This window comes from Cervus canadensis, chromosome 31 (genome assembly GCF_019320065.1).
Source record: "Cervus canadensis isolate Bull #8, Minnesota chromosome 31, ASM1932006v1, whole genome shotgun sequence".
NCBI lineage: Eukaryota > Metazoa > Chordata > Mammalia > Artiodactyla > Cervidae > Cervus > Cervus canadensis.
In genome coordinates, this window is record NC_057416.1 from 31050153 (window position 1) to 31067168 (window position 17016).

The 17016-nt window shown below is 44.4% G+C and overlaps 1 protein-coding gene across 1 annotated transcript in view; it reads left to right on the forward strand.

The window, feature by feature from the left end:
- The first annotated feature begins 9463 nt into the window (after positions 1 to 9463).
- The window catches only part of ASH2L (ASH2 like, histone lysine methyltransferase complex subunit), a 29855-nt gene continuing 22302 nt past the window's right edge, over positions 9464 to 17016 (forward strand). The window contains exons 1-5 of the mRNA XM_043454443.1: positions 9464 to 9689; positions 10346 to 10412; positions 11132 to 11277; positions 14895 to 14983; positions 15247 to 15341. Coding sequence (XP_043310378.1) covers positions 9499 to 9689; positions 10346 to 10412; positions 11132 to 11277; positions 14895 to 14983; positions 15247 to 15341 — 588 coding nt within the window. The 5' untranslated portion in view covers positions 9464 to 9498. The remainder of the gene's footprint in view (positions 9690 to 10345; positions 10413 to 11131; positions 11278 to 14894; positions 14984 to 15246; positions 15342 to 17016) is intronic.

The following is a 17016-nucleotide window of genomic DNA, read 5'->3' on the forward strand; positions in this document are numbered from 1 at the left end:
CAGGTGGCTACTTTACCAGCTGAGCTGCTAGGGAAGCCCATCCATCATCAATAGTCAATGATTAATCAATCACCCCTATGTAATGAAGGCTCCATTAAAAACCCAAATGAGAGGGTTCAGAGAGTTTCCATGTCCGCGAGCATGTGGAGACCTGGGGAGAGTGGGGTGCGTTGAGAGATCACGGAAGCTGTGTCCCTTCCCCCACACCCTACCCTGTGCATCCGTTCCATCCAAAAGTAAAGTGTTTGTCTGATTCTGTGAGCTTCTCTAGCAAATCAATGGAACCTTCCCTGGAGGAGGAAATGGCAACCCACTCCAGTATTTTTGCCTGGGAAATCCCATGGACAGAGGAGGCTGGCGGGCTACAGCCCATGGGGTCGCAGAGTCAGACATGACTGAGCATGCACTCATCAGTAATCCATGCCCTCTTAGTACTCAGGATGGGCGCTGAGCTTCCAACAGTGTTCGTCCTCTAGCTCAGGGGTTCCCACCTCCAGGATCTAATGCCTGATGCTCTGAGGTGGCGCTGATGTAATAATAAAGTGCACAATAAATGTAATGTTCCCAAACCATTCCCCACTCCCTGCCCCAGGTCCATGGAAAAATTGTCTTCCAGGAAACCCGTCCCTGGTGCCAAAAAGGTTGTGGACCGCTGCCCTAGCTCCTCACCGGCTACCTCAGTGCTTCTCAATGTTACTGGGCATCAGGGTGACCTGGAGGACTCGTTAAGGCATAGATTGTTGGGTGGGACTCCCTGAGTCTTTGATTCTAGGTCTGGTAGGGAGCCTGAGACTTGTCATTTCTAACGAGTCCCCAGGTGAGCCGGCTGCTGCCAGTCACAGTCTGAGAACTGCTGAGCCACATAATTTGGCGACATCAGCTCTGTTCATCCAAGCCTACCGCAGCAAGCCTATATCCGCTACAAGGGCCAGAGTGGAGAGCAGGCCAGTCGGCGCCCCTGAGTCCTGGGATAGAAAAGGACAGCTTGCTTCCAAACTCGTCGGAGGCACAGGAGTCCCTTACCAAGCCCTCTGGGCTGCTTTCTGTGGGGATTGGTGACAACTTCGGCCTCACAGTGGGACAAGCCTCGTTCCTAGGAGAGCAATGCTGTACTATTCATCAACAAATGGTCCTTAGAGTGCTTTCCCTGTGCCCTTCCTGGGGCTAGGTGTCTGGGATACATCAGTGAACAAAGCAGATAAAAATCCCTGGAATTCCCTGGTGGCCCCGGTGGTTGAGAATCCGCCTTGCAATGCAGGGAACACAGGTTCCATCCCTGGTCAGGGAACTAAGATCCCACACGTCTCAGAACAACTGAGTCTGCGACACAACTAGAGTCTGTGTGCTGAAATGAAAGAGCCCATGGAATGCAGCGAAGATCCTGCGTGCTGCAACTAAGACCTGATATATATATGTATAATTTATTAATATATACCATATATTTATATATAAATAACCTATCATTTACATATGTTAATTCTATATAAAATTAAGTTAAATTCATATAGTATTATAAATTATATATTATATATACTATAAATTTAATTCTATATAGAATTAAGTTTAATTTATATAGTATTATAAATTATTATATATTATATATACTATAAATTTAATACTATATAGAATTAAATCTATATAGTATAAATTATTATATTATATATTATTATAAATTTAATTCTACATAGAATTAAATCTATATATTAATTATATGTAGAATATATTAAATATTATATATAAATACATAATATATTAATTCTATATATAATTATTTAATATAGTCTTATATATTAATATATTTATTTATATATATAAATAATATTGTATATTATATATATATATACATATAAAATCCCTACCCACGTGAGATTTACATCTTTCTAATAAAAGGAAGAGTAGAACTCTCTAAATGAGTTAAGTACAACCCGGGTACCTGGTTACTGGAAGTAATCAGGAGTCTTTAGTCAATGCAGCTTATAAACACTAGAGATTAAGGACCAAGAGCTCCAGCAGAGACTAAAGGAATGCCCCAGTGAGATGAATCACCCAGAAAATTATCTCCATCTTTGTGACAACCATAATGAACACAAAATGCTTTGTTTTGCTTTATAGGTGATAGAAACGTTGGGGCATGGGGTGGTGTGGGGATGGGGAGAGCAGGGGGAACCCTAGGAATCTGTAGAGCTCTGGGCGTCTAACCAACATGCTCTTTTTTAGGAAAGGGTCCAGAGACTCTTGGCCAAGGCTGGTAGAGGGATGGGACATGCTTGAGTCCACACAAGTTCTCTCTCTCTCAGATGCTAAAGCCTTCTGGGAGCCCAGGATCCTCTCTATAAAGTACAAATACAGTTTCTGGAGGCTAACACTTTCATCTTGGCCAGCGTCATGGATGAGATTCTTGGTCCACAGCTCAAGTTGGCAAAGAATTTATCTTTCTTTTTATAATTCTCAACTTAAAAAAAAAAAAAAAAGAGCACAACCTAAAAGCTGAGAATCATGTTCTATTTCATGGACAAAACTTAAGCTCACAAGACGGTCTCTCAGCATTGAAAGGCTGCTCTGAAAAAAGTAAGGGAAGAGCCAGGATATATAGGAGTTTTTGCAATGAAAATCAGGTAGTTGGAGCATGAAAAGATTACTATTAATGAAAGGAAAACAGACACCTCAAGTTAAGGAATTTAGCACACTTTGCTATGCATGGAAGGTGCAAGACTCTGGGCTCATCAAAGGGGCTTCCCAGGTGGCACTAATGGTAAAGATCCTGCTTGCCAATGCAGGAGACAGAAGAGACCCTGGGTGGGGAAGATCCCTTGGAGGAGGAGATGGCCTCCACTCCAGTATTCTTGCCTGGAGAATCCCATGGACCGAGGAGTCTGGCAGGTCACAGTCCATAGGCTCGAAAAGAGTCAGATACGATTGACGCTACTTAGCAAGGGCTCGTTGAAATCATTCCTTTCAAATGCATGTTAACTACCTAGGTTAACATCCTGCTTTCTCATCCTGAGTCCCCTCACAGTGCACCTTCAGGGTGACTCTAGTAGCCGATGGCTGGTGGTGGCTGCAACGTCCTTTGTCTACTGATACGGCAGGTGACATCTTTTCTTCTACATGATCGAACATAATTTCCTCTTTACCTTCTCTTTACATTTCTTCATATAATCCCACACAGGATTTCTTTTGAACTATGTTCTGTTGGGGACCGTGTATTCAGGTTTGAGGCTCCTCTCTCTTCCTAGGAGCTTGTGTTTAAGTCTCTAGGGACAGGGATTCAGGTGTTCAGGGCGGGGGCAGCTGGTGCTTGATGCTACCTACCCACTCAGGCATCCACCGAGCCTTCCCTCACCCCACCTGGTGTCCAGTTATGGGCCCATGTGCATCCTTGGAGACTTGACCCGTGAGCTCCTGCTGCTCCCTCTGCTACATACGGCCCAGGTGACAGGACACAAGGGTCTTCCCACCTCGTCTGGGCCACACCAGGGCATCAAGGTGTCTGCAAGGCTGAGTCCCAGGCTACCTCTACCTAGACTTACTACACAATCATGGCCCACTCCTTCTCATCTCCTGGGTAGTCTCTTCATGAAGGAGGAAAAGCATTTATCCCAAATATTCTACTTATGTTCTGAGCCCTTTCTGGGCTTCTAAGCAACAGATATAATAGGCCATTTCTTTCTTCCTCTGCCCTGTCTCCTGGAGGCAGTGAGGCACAGTAGAACCACGTGGGAAGCTTTTTTAATGCTATCAGTTCTGGGACTCCTCTTTTACAGGGTTCAAATTACAGCGGCAGTGTCTTTTTTAAGCTCCAGAGACCATTCTAATGCAAAGCCAGGGTTAAGCACTTTGTGGGGAGGGAGGAAGGGAGGGGAAATGGGAGGGAAAGTGGTAGAAGACTAAAGAGGGAGAAGAGGGGAAGTTTATTATTTCAGAAACTCTTCTGCTACATCTGCTATATTGTGAGCTTTATACAAAGCCCCGTGGTAACTGAGCAGGAGCCCATGGGGCCTTCCGGGGATTTGGGGGGCAGTGTGAGGGTGAACCGGCCTTCCCGCATACCCTCTTATTTAGCTCCTCTCTGAAGCACCTAGATCACAGTATCTGATGCACATTTCCTGAGTTCTTTTGCAGATGCTAAATCCACCACCCAGGGGAAGAAATGAACTACCTGATGACCATGAGCACACAGCACCCAGACCTACTGGAACCTAAGGACTGTTAAGCCCTGACATCGCCCTATTACCTCACCAACCAATTAGAGAATTGTGCCTGTGCTGACCACATACCCTGGGACTTCCTGTCCCTCACCTTGCCTGTAAAAACGTTTTCCTGGAACTCATCACTTCCAAAGAGCAAAACTTGAATTTGTCATGCACCAGCAACTATTAACATAGCATGGATGTTGTATTAGGTATGAGTAACCTAGAGAGGACTTAAAAGCATATGGGAAGATCTGTGTAGGTTATATGCAAATGTTACATTATTTTAATTAAGGGAACTTGAGTATCTGAAGACTTTGGTTTTCTCAGGGGTCCTGGAACCATCCCTGCCTCAGATTCCAAAGGATGACTCTATTTGGCTAAGGGCAGGCTCCTGGGAGGAGGAAGAAGGTCGAAAAGCGGGTTGTTAAGTTGTAGGACTTTCTGGAAACCTTCATTCCTCTTTGAAGGCCCAGCAAGACAATATTCATGCAAGAGCTGAGTACGGGTGCTCATGTGTGTGTGTGTGTACGCATGTATGCTCACACTAAGTCGCTTCAGTTGTATCTGACTCTCTGTGACCCCATGGACTATAGCCCACCAGGCTCCTCTGTCCATGGGATTCTCCAGGCAAGAACACTGCAGTGGGTTGCCATGCCTTCCTGCAGGGGATTGTCCTGACCCAGGGATCAAACCCATGTCTCTTACATCTCCTGCATTGGTAGGCGGGTTCTTTACTACAAGCCCATGGGTGCTGATAGAGAGACATAAAATGGACACAGATTTGGGTCAGTTTCTGCAGAATTAGAATCCATATATCTTCTTTTTTGGACCATGCACTTTGCAGGATTTCAGTTCCCCGACCAGGGATCAAACCTGTGTGCCCTTTAGTGGAAGCATGGAGTCTTAATCACAAGACCACCAGGGAATCCCGTTTTCTTTTTAAATGAGAAAACTTTGGTTCCTTAAGGGTCTGAAACATCTTTTTTTTCAGCTCGAAAGATGACAGAAGTACTGTCATCGAACCCAAGCTCGTGTGCCCAACACATAGTGAGGCCACACAAACCAAAACATCGGAGTGTGGAGCAGAAAAGGTTTATTGCAGGGCCCAGCAAGGAGAAAAGGTGGTTTGTGCTCAAAAAACCCAAACTCCCAGATGGTTTTCAGGAAGAAGTTTTTAAAGGCAACATTTGGAGTGATGGTGGCAGGATTGAACACCACTGAGCATGCATGTGCATACCAACAAATACTTACAAAAGTAGGATCACACTATAATACTGCTTTTTTATTTTTAACTCCTTTTTTATTCGCAAGTCCAGAAATTTGGGGAATTCCCCTGTGGTTGAAGGTTCACCCCTGGTTGGGGAACTAAGATCCTGTTAAGGCATGCAGCACTGCCAAAAACAAAAACGAGTCCAGAAATGACATCAGTCAAAATAATTGCTTCTTAAACTTATTAATTTCATCTAAAATAATTAAATCTTATAAGGTGAAACAATGGGCTTCCCTAGTGGCTCAAACAGTGAAGAGTCTGCCTGCAATGCGGGAGACCTGGGTTTGATACTTCAGTCAGGAAGATCCCCTGGAGAAGGGAATGGCTATCCACTCCTGTATTCTTGCCTGGAGAAGTCAGTCCATGGACAGGGCAGCCTGGTGGGCTATAGTCCATGGGGTCACAATGAGTTGGACATAACTGAGCAACTCACACACAAACACACATGCACGCGCGCATGGTCAAACAATGGTCAGAATACTATTTTAAAACGTGTTCTTTAACATTTGCCATTCAAGTCAGAGACAATACCCCAAGCAAAGAAGAGGAGGCAAGAACGAACTGAATGTAGGTTGGGGAGCTGACCCTTTTGAACATTTTAGAAAAGTATATTATGAATAAGATATGGTTTGTTAAGAGGGAAAGAATTCCCTGCATTAGACCTCATACAGACAAGCCAAATGAGATTCTAGACTGTGGGCCCACCAGAAAATATGCTTCTTTTTAAACCAGAACTACTGAATCATGTGCACCCACATAGAAATTGCAGGAAGCAAGGTTTGCAGAGGAGACAACTTTGATGTAGGTCTTGATGTAATGCACGTGGATATGAGATGGAGGAAGGGGTGATCAGGATGCAAGAAAGCAGAGCAAATGCAGGGAAGCAGGACCAAACTCAGGAAGCTGCGGATCAGGCAGGTCCAGCTGAACGTGGTGGGTTCCCACAGGATGGGGAAACCACTTGCTGGGCGCTCTTTAGCACGGAGCTGAGTCTGACTTTTCTCTGAAAGGCAGTAAGTACCTTCCTCAGGCAAGAAATGATTCAGTAGTGTGTGGAAGGATTGGCCAGGATAGACTGGAGTAGGAAAGCCTGAAATTGGCGAGATTCAGTTGAGAGCTTCTAAAACCCCGTGTTTCTGTGTGTGCATCCTAAACCTCCAACCCAGTGCTCTGTTAGTGATTTTAACTTTAATTAACCTTATCTTGAGGAGGTGCCCAGTTTGGTGGATGCTTTGCTTTCAAAGCCGAGTTAGGTCTGGTTCCTCCTTGCCTCGCCTACTTTTACTCACAGGTGAGCTGGCCGTGGAATTCTCCTAAAATCTTGATGCTCAAGGGACGTTCAAGTACTCTCTTCTCTTACTTCAACTTCTCACCATTCCAGTTCCTGCCTTCTCCAAACTTCAACACAGAATCCTTCGTTTTTCCAGTTCCTCTGCTTTCTCAGGTGCCATGGTTAAATCATCTGAACTGCTTTCTATCATCTTTGATTGTCCTCCAAACTGGCTCTGTTTTACCTGCAAGGCAAAACCGAAAACTCCAAATGTTTCCATTCATCTTTGCTGTTTTATGTATATTGGAAGACAGCATGGAAGACAGAAATGGAAGCCATGGACAGAAGATGTATAGGCTCAGAGCTCAGCCAACAATATTTTCCCTTGGTCTCCTGTTCCCCTCATTAGAAATGGCATTCTTATTCCACTGCCCCTTCTTCCCTCCAGTCTCATGAGATGGAGTCCCTCCTTGCCATCAAGAATAACCTCTCCATCTCTGCCAGTTCACTTAACTCTGCACCCACTTTCTTCAGAAAGCTGCTCCATCAACCACCATGCCTCCTATATTTTCAACCTCCCCCTTCCTATTGATGAGTAAAGCTGTTTCATCAGTCTACTGTCTGCCCCAACTCTGCATTTCCTTCATACCATCCAATTGTTCTCTCTCCTTCAGAGCCAAACATGTATTTCGGGACTATTTCAAACCCACTGAGACAGTGCAGGGAATCGTGTAACACACAAACAAATCTGACAGATGTTGACACTTTGCTGTATTAACGCAAGTCTTTTCTTTATAGAAATAAAATGCATCAGGAAAAAAGTGGAAAGATTCATCTGCACACCTATGTCTACTTCTAGTTCTCTACTCATTTCTCAATCCACTGCAATGTGGATTCTGCCCCCACCAATTACTTTTTAAATTTTCAATTAATTTTAGAGTTGCAAAGATAGTTCAAAGAGGTCCCCCATATAATCCAGCTTCCCCTACAGTCAGTATCTTAAAGCACAGTACAGGGAACAAAATAAAGTTGTTATAATACTTATCATTTAACTACAGACTTTATTATTCAGATTTCACCAATTTTTCCACTCATGTCCCTTTTCAGTTCCAGAATACAATCCAGAATTCACTTGTATATAATCGTCATGTCTCCTTGGTCTTCTCCAATCTGTGAGTTTCTCAGTCTTTCTTTGTCCTTCATAATGTCCACAGTTTTGAGGTGTACTGGTAATGTATTTTCAAGAAGGTCTCAATTTGTCTTGGACTGATGTTTTCTCTTGATTAGTCTGGGGCCGTGAATTTTTGCAAAGACTTCCAGAGATGAAGTAGAGTTCTCCACTGCCTCACATCAGGGGATAACTGATAACAACATGACTTCACCCACTGGTGTTAACCTTGACCACTTGGTTAAAGAGGTGTCTGCGTTTCCCCACTGTAAAAACTACTATTCTCCTTCTCCACGTTCTGTTTTAGAAGCAAGGCACTAAGTCCCTCGCACACACTCGAGGGACTGGATAATTCAAATTCTACTTGCTGGAGGAAGGAGGTATCAAAGATTTTTGTGGCTATATGTTAAAATTGCCACTATAATAAATATTAGGGGGGAGATACTTTGTGCAATTATTGTTTCTTCTTAAAGTTTCACCTATTGGTAGCATGTATCACCAACAGTTTGAAAAATAATCTATATCAGCCAGTATTATCTATCAATTAGTTACTCCTTCAATTTTGTTAAAAGCAAAAAATTGGGAAGAAATTAGAAATCAAAATATCTATGTATTCCCAACTGTTCTTGTGTGTGGTGTCCCAGAGGTTTCACAGCCTGGAACAATACATGGTAGTCAGACTGGATTCCGTGTATGCCTTTCTTTTGTAAAGGGGTAGAAAAGTGGAAGTGAAAGTGTAAAAAAGAGGGGGAAAGGTGTATCTTTAGGCAGCTTTTTAGAAATTACGATGTAAACGCTGATTTCCTGAAAGATGTCCTGGCTCTAATACTTCCAGGAGTTTGGATACCATGGCTCCGAATGACTCCGCTCATTCCATCGACCTCACCTACCTGCACTGTCGCTGATTCCTCAAGTTCTTACCTTTGGCCCCTTACCTGTCCCTTTCTCTAAGGACCAAATTTCTCTATATTCATAAGTCCTCCAGCACCTTAACACTCAGGCTTCACTTCCTCCTCTTTAACGATATTAAGCTGCTTGCAGCTTCAGGAACACAGTGCTTCCGACTTTTTCCGCCTGGGGACTCCATCCACGTCCCCTCCCCGGCGTAGACGGGGCTCTAGGATTCAGTCCAGGCGCCCATCTGTAGATGTCACTAGGAAACCTGCTCAAAGTGGCAGATCAGGAGGACAATATACTACAGCAAACTCCTGGGGCGGGAAGGCATGTTCCACCTCTAACGGTGAGGGGCGTTTGCAGAACACAACACAGCGTCCAGAGCCTCTAGGTCGCCAGCGCTCTCAGGGTGCCTCATCTGCGCGGTGACTTGCAATCTTGGCCAGGAAAATGCGCTGCGTCCACTTTGATACGAACTGCGTCCTAAAAGAAAACCAACAAACCCCGACTGGCTTCTGCCAGCTGCGTTTGTAGCGCTACAGCCTCCAGGTCCCGCCCACCTCTGCCCGCCCTTAAAGCGGGCTTGGAGAGCGCCTTCCCCACGCAGACGGCGGACCCACCGTGAGTCCTTTACTGTTTGAAGGTGAGCAGCTCGCGTGAGAAGGAGGTAGTATTCTCGCGAGAAGTCTAGAAGGCGGCAGTGATGGCGGCGGCGGGAAGCGGACCCGGACCGGGAGTGAGCGCAGCACCCGGGCCGGCAGCAGCTGCTAATGCAACACCAGCAGAAGAAGGGGAGACGAAACCGGCAGCAGCCGTAGCGGCCGCTCCGGCCGGAGAGGGGACGTCTGCTGCTCCAGTCTCCGCGGAGCCCGGCTCCGGAGAGGCCGAAAGCGGGTAAGGCACCCTGCGGCCCGAGGAAGACGAGGGTGGTGGGCGGGAGGCCGGTCCCTGTCGGAATCCCGCGGCTCCCGTGAGCACTCCCGCCCGCCCCGCTCCGAACCTAGGCTTGGCGGCCAACGGCTCGCCCTGCCTTCTCCGGGGCCTTCGTCCCTCCAGCCGTTAGACCCGTCCCCTGTGAATCGTATCTTAGGCTACGCCCCTTTGCACACCTTTCCCAGTTTCTCGGCGTCCCTCCCGGCCCTAGGACCCCCGGCAGGGGGCTGGTAGCTCCCCCTCCTCCCGGCCTTTTTTCTTTTTTTTTTTTAGCAGGAACCCTTCAAAATTCCCAGAGAGGGAAAGCACTTTGTACTGCCAGGCTGGAAGGAGTATTGGTCCCTCTGAAAACAGAGAGGGAGAGGTGCAGCTCTGCGAACCTCCCCAGGGACCAGTTCTGTCCGCTGTAGACTTGTTTGCAAGGGCCGGTAAGGTTTCCTTGTGCCCCACGGGCTTGACTTCATCTTGGCCGCCGCCTTCCTAATGCTGGGCATCCGGTCTGAGCATCGGCTTGGCTGAAAAAGAGTAGGGATGTGAAGTTCAGCTGTACTTGGGTCATCATCTTTGGAAATAGGCGTTTTCAGGTTTTCTTCTGAAATTTCTTCCTTATTTTATAGGGATGCAAACTCGGTTGATGTAAGTGGTGGCTTGGAGACAGAATCCTCTAATGGAAAAGATACACTTGTAAGTATTTCTTTTTGAGTGTTTCCACCGCACAGTTAGTAGGGTTGGTTTTTTAAAGGTTTTTTTTTTTTTTTTTTTACACAGTTCAGGTCTTTTGTTTTCTTTACATCCATGATGCTGTGAATTCATAGGGATGGGCTCCAACAGTTCAGACTTCTTTCCTCTGGTTCTCACCCAGTGTGCTTTTCTGGGTGGAGCAGGCTGGCACTTCAGTTGAGCCCAAGTACATTTCAAGTACTTTTCTCCTTGAGGTCCTTCTTTTTCTGATCCTTTTCCTTCATACATTTCAGGAAGGTGTCTCAACTATTAGCATGCTTAATATGCTCAATACACAGATAAATCCTCTTGGCAAGAGTCTTGCCCTTAACTTCATTGTTTACAATGATGCCAACATGCTGGGTAACATTGTAGACTCTTCCAGTTTTGTTCTGCAGGGTATTCATTTTTGAACAGTGCCCATTTCTTTGGTATCTACAAGATTACCTTTCTTGTAGAGTTGCATGTATGTGGCCAAAGGAGCAACTCTTACGTTTTCTAAAAGGCCTAGAGAACATGTGGGGGTACCCCTCTTCTCTCCCTTTGCACTGGTCATTTTGGCAAAGTACTGGAAAACAGCAGTTCCAGGCAAAAGGGTTTTTTGGGTTTTTTTAAGTTTTTAAACGAATCAAAAATACAATCAGATCAACTGACACGATTCTCTGATGGCTCTGTGGACACAGGAAGGTGCTGGGGATACTTCAGAGGTGATGGATACTCAGGCAGGCTCCGTGGATGAAGAAAATGGCCGTCAGTTGGGAGAGGTGGAGCTGCAGTGTGGAATATGTACCAAATGGTTCACAGCAGACACCTTTGGCATAGATACCTCGTGAGTCTTTTTCCGAGTCTTTTGTGAGAATTGCTGTGTTAAATTGTAGATCGCAACATGTCCAACAGATGGTCCCGCTCCAAGGCTTGAACCCGGGTCTCCCTCAGTGCAGGTAAAGATACCATCTGAGCAACCAGGGAAGCCCAGTTAGGTGTGTGGGCAAATGTAAATGCATAGGATTTCCCGTGACTCCTGATTCTGGTTCAGTGAGTAGTAGGATTTTAATCAGAAATTGTTTTAATAGTCCGAGCATGTTTTTAGTCTACTAAGGGCATTGCCCTTAATGGGTAGAATGGTAGGTATTATCCTTGTCTTTGTGTTTGGAGACAAAACTGTGCAATTACAAAGCATTACATAAACAAATTTGAGACAGTACCATTTATTCTTATAACATTTTCCTCATTGTTGAAAATATATATTTATAATGTTTAAAGAATAAAGTGAAAGTGAAAGTCACTCAGTCAAGTCCTACTCTTTGCGACCCCATGGACTATACAGTCCATGGAATTTTCCAGGCCAGAGTACTGGAGTGGGTAGCCTTTCCCTTCTCCAGGGAATCTTCCCAACCCAGGGATCGAACCCAGGTCTCCTGCATTGCAGGCGGATTCTTTACCAGTTGAGCCACAAGGGAAGCCCGAGACAGTATCATTTAAACCTTGTATTGGATATTGTGGATTTGGGGGAAAGGATTGGTGTACATGGTGGATAAAGCCTGATGTCAAAAATTTGAGATGGCAGGTGCCTCTTCATGCCTGACATCCTTTTTTTGTTTTGGTTTCTTACTCACTCCCTTTCAGTTCATTTCAGTTCAGTTCAGTCGCTCAGTCGTGTCCGACTCTTTGCGACCCCCTCCCTTTAGGTGTCCTGAATTCTCTGCACAGCAAAACCAATTTCCAGTCTTTGCCCCTCTTCTAGTGAATTAAAATCATATTAAGAATTTGAGAATGAAAGGCTCCTTATTCAGGAGATGCAGTCAACAGCTAGCAAGAGAGCATTGCTGACTCACTGTCTACCGAAATGACTATACTGCTGGCTCCCTGGGGTGTTCTTTCCATATTCAAATAAATTTAGATAAGACTATCTCAAAAGAGGGCTGCATTGTTAGTTCTGAAATTAACCTCCCTTGGGTTGGTTTGTGAAGAAATACCTTCCTTTATAATCTGTTGAATGCTTTCTAGTTAAAAAGTTAAAGTAGTGTTAATATACTAATTAACATGTGACTGTTGACATTGAAGGATTGAATGTTTTAAACAGAAAAATACTGAATGGTCCGAAGAATTGATCTTGGTAGAAAAACCAAAGGGAAAATACACAAGCTGGTCAGTTAGGAAAGACCTAAAATCGGGCCACTTTCGCAAGGAGAATTTGTTTGGATAAACAGGGCCTAGGAAAGGAAATTTACCAGAGAGATAGCTCGGAGCAATGCTGAGACGAATGAAACCACAGTTCAGAGGTTTGGTGGTGACCAGTGAGTACCTGAATTTGAGAAGTTACACCTAAAACCCAGTGGGTTGGACAGATTTTCTTTTATGGCAGATGGAGAAAGTGAGTGACCTAGCAGAGTATGAAAAAAGCTGCTCTAAACACCTGATCATGTTTGTTAATAATTGTACACCTGCCTCTCTCCCCTGTAAATGAGCTTACCACAACAAGCTGTTTGCAGAAGGGGCTGTAGAGAGAGGTAAAGATGAGGGAACTTGATCTTAACATTCATAAGGATGTTTCTTACTTCCTTGAATGGTGGTGGTAGACACACACCTGGAAACATCTTTTTAAGGATATGTTAAATTAGTTTCAGCAGAACTGAACTGAACATAGTCGCTCAGTCATGTCCGACTCTGCGATCCCTTGTACTGTAGCCCGCCAGGCTCCTCGGTCCATGCAATTCTCCAGGCAAGAGTACTGGCGTGAGTTGCCATTTCCTTCTCTAGGGGATCTTCCTGACCCAGGGATCGAACCCGGGTCTCCTGCATTGCAGGCAGATTCTTTACCAACCGAGTTTCAGCAGAGTCCACGATAAACCTGTCTTTATTTTGATTTCTTCTTTTCCAGCTTAAACCAGTCTTCTGTTTTTCTGTTCCTTTTCCTTTTCAGGACCAAGCTTTTCCTATGCTTTTCCAGTCACCAGCCCAGCCACCATGCTGCACTAATGCATGGGTCCTGTTAGCCCCCAGTTCCTTCCACCGGCTTCTTCTCTGCCTTCAAACAGTCAGGCCTGCTTTTGACCCGGAGCTCATCTCTTAGGAAGTGAGCTGACACCTACAAGGAGTCTCAGTGGTTAGGACTCCTTTCACTTCCTGCCCACTCCCATAAAATCAGCCCTTAAGCTTAACCAGTTACCAGTGTCTTTTCTTCTTGTGCACTTGCTTGTCCAATTTTGTTATTTCACTCTATGTGAGACCTTTTTTTTAAAAAAACCTTCTGTAACTGCTGAAGAAGCTTCTCACATACTCCTTTTTCTAATCTCTTCCTCCCTTCAGACCTGTTCTATCACCAAACTTAGCACTTTCACCACATGGCTTCCCCTTCAAGGTGTTTCTGTTAGCCACAGAGAAAATTCACTTCCCAGGCATGTAAGGCCTCTGCTACTTCCTACCTTTCAAGCCTTTCAGCATATCTCTGACAACTCCCCTCCCCTGGCCGAACTGGTATGCACCAGCTTGCCCCTTTGCCTCTGAATTTGCAGTTTCTCATCTCTACATAAAATAGTTCACCTATAGAAAAGCAACTTGTCTTTCCAAATCAGGTTCATAATTTGTGTCCTCAAAAAATCTTCCCTAACTCTTAAATCTGAAGTTACTACTTCAGTCCTTTAAATTCTTAAAAACAGGACTTTCCTGGCAGCCCAGTGGCTAAGACTCCACACTCCCAGTGTAGGGGGCCCAGGTTCAATCCCTGGTCAGGGAACTAGATCCCACATGCCTCAGCAAAGATCAGAGATCCTGTGTGCCACAACCAAGACCCAAAGCAGCCAAATAAATAAATATTTAAAATAATAATAATGTGTTTCAGAGAAGAAGAGTGAATGTTAAAAAATAAGTAAATGAGAAATAAATTCTTAAAGGCTGTCATCTGTAGGATTCATTTGGTAATGAGGCAGGTGATGTTTTTTTACTTCTATGTCGTTCTTTAATAATTATTTACATTTTGAAGTTAATCTTTTTATACCTCTGTCCTTTGCAACAATTTTATTGACACTTTACAAAGAGACTTAAATATAATTTAAATATAGATATTTCAATGCAAAGATATTTAAAGAGACTGCTTTGTCTTCTTCCACAAGTGGCCTAGCATACTCTTTTTAGGTGTTTAAAAACCATAAAAAAAAAAAAAAAAACCATAATAAACTAGCCTGGATAGGGCTCCAGTCAGAACCTGCCAGATGTTGAATCATCAACTGTGGTGGATAATGTCCTGCTAAATTTTTGTAACAGAAAAGTTCAGCTATTTATAAAACTACAAGGGCCCTGTTTTGGTGCCGTTTTCACGTTGTAAGAGTTTATTAATATATCAGCATTATTATCTAACTTTCACTGAGGGAAAGGATCCCTGTTGATTTACTCCTTGTAAATGTGTGTTCAGAAGTTCACTGATTTGCTCCATTTGGTGTTCTCCAGATCCTGTCTACCATTCATGACCAACTACAGTTTCCACTGCAATGTGTGCCATCATAGCGGGAACACCTATTTCCTCCGGAAGCAAGCAAGTAAGGACAAGCCTTGGAGGACTGCACAGTGACCTCCTCTGGTTAGCTGGCAGAGAAAAGGGATCTGGGCTCAGCCAAATCAGGGAACCTCTGCCATGAAGCTGGCAGGATTTACCGTGGGGCTTAGCTCTCGATGCCTGCTCTTGTCCGTTTTAGATCAGATGATGCTGTAGTTGTTAATCTGTGGACCATCTGGTTGAATATTCCTGTGGTAGCAGGAATATATTACTACAGTAACTCTTTCTTCCTTTTTGCTTTTATAGACTTGAAAGAAATGTGCCTTAGTGCTTTGGCCAACCTAACGTGGCAGTCCCGAACACAAGATGAGCATCCAAAAACCATGTTCTCCAAAGATAAGGTAGAGATAGAATTACTGTCATTGCAATCATGCCAGAGAATCAGGAGGAACTTCTAAATACAGTGGACCCTTGAACAACACAGGTGTGAACTTCAGTGGTTCACTTATAAGCGGATTTTTTCAGTAAATACATACCACAGTTCTACACACTTCAAGGCTGGTTGAATCCTCGGGTGTAGAACCATGAATACAGAGGGCCGACTGTAAAACTATGGGAGGATTTTTGACTGTGGACGGGCCAGTCTCCCTAACCCCGTGATTTTTCTCTCTGTTTCTTTTTTTTAACCCCATGATTTTTCAAGGGTCAACTGTACAGCCTGACAAGAAATTCTTTTCCCCCAGTTTTTATGAATATATGACTGTAGATTCAGTGATTCCTTTTTTCTCATTTCGTGTGATTTACTGACTTCCTAGTGTGTGTTCATCATGTCATTGGTTTGTCTCTTAGAAGGATGAATCTTTAAATAGTTTTGATTGGCTTTACAGAAGCAAACAATTGTCTGTTCCACGATTAATAATCAGATTTTGAGGTGAACCGTCTCAGCCCAGTTTGAGCTGTTTTCATGGATGCCTATCATGGATTTTGTTAGGGAAAAGGTTGACTTATTAAAAAAAAAAATGATCCTTTATTGTTAAACCACATGACTAAAGTCAGTATTCAAAATTAGATGGTCAGCCGATCCGTGAGTCTTTCAAGACTGAAGTAGCCACTCACCTTCTCTCTCCACATGCTGATATTGTCTATTCTAGTCAATGCTAGCTTTGACCTACAAGATTGATTGTATACCCCACTGATTGACTGCAACCTACAGTTTAAAAAACACTGACTGGGGACTCCCCTCTTCCCTGGTGGTCTAGTGGTTAGGACTCAGCTTCCACTGCCCAGGGCACGGGTTCAGTCCCTGATCAAGGAACTAAAATCCCACAAGCCACATGACTTGACCAAAAGAAAAAGAACAGCACTGGTTGATACAGGGTGTTGAGTTCAGTTCAGCCGCTCAGTCATGTCCGACTCTGCGACCCCCTGAACCACAGCACGCCAGGCCCCCCTGTCCATCACCAACTCCCGGAGCCTACCCAGTCCCATGTCCATTGAGTCAGTGATGCCATCCAACCATCTCATCCTCTGTCATCCCCTTCTCCTCCTGCTCTCAATCTTTGCCAGCATCAGGGTCTTTTCAAATGAGTCAGTTCTTCGCATCAGGTGGCCAAAATATTGGAGTTTCAGCTTCAGCATCAGTCTTCCAATGAACACCCAGGACTGATCTCCTTTCGGATGGACTGGTTGGATCTCCTTGCAGTCCAAGAGACTCTCAAGAGTCTTCTCCAACACCACAGTTCAAAAGCATCAATTCTTCAGTGCTCAGCTTTCTTTATAGTCCAACTCTCATATCCATACATGACTACTGGAAAAACCATAGCCTTGACTAGACTGACCTTTGTTGGCAAAGTGATGTCTGCTTTTTAACATGCTGTCTAAGTTGGTCATAGCTTTCCTCCAAGGAGTAAGCATCTTTTAATTTCATGGCTGCAATCACCATCTGCAGTGATTTTGGAGCCCAAAAAATAAAGTCAGCCACTGTTCCCACTGTTCCCGCATCTATTTGCCATGAAGTGATGGGACCGGGATGCCATGATCTTAGTTTTCTGAGTGTTGAGCTTTAAGCCAACTTTT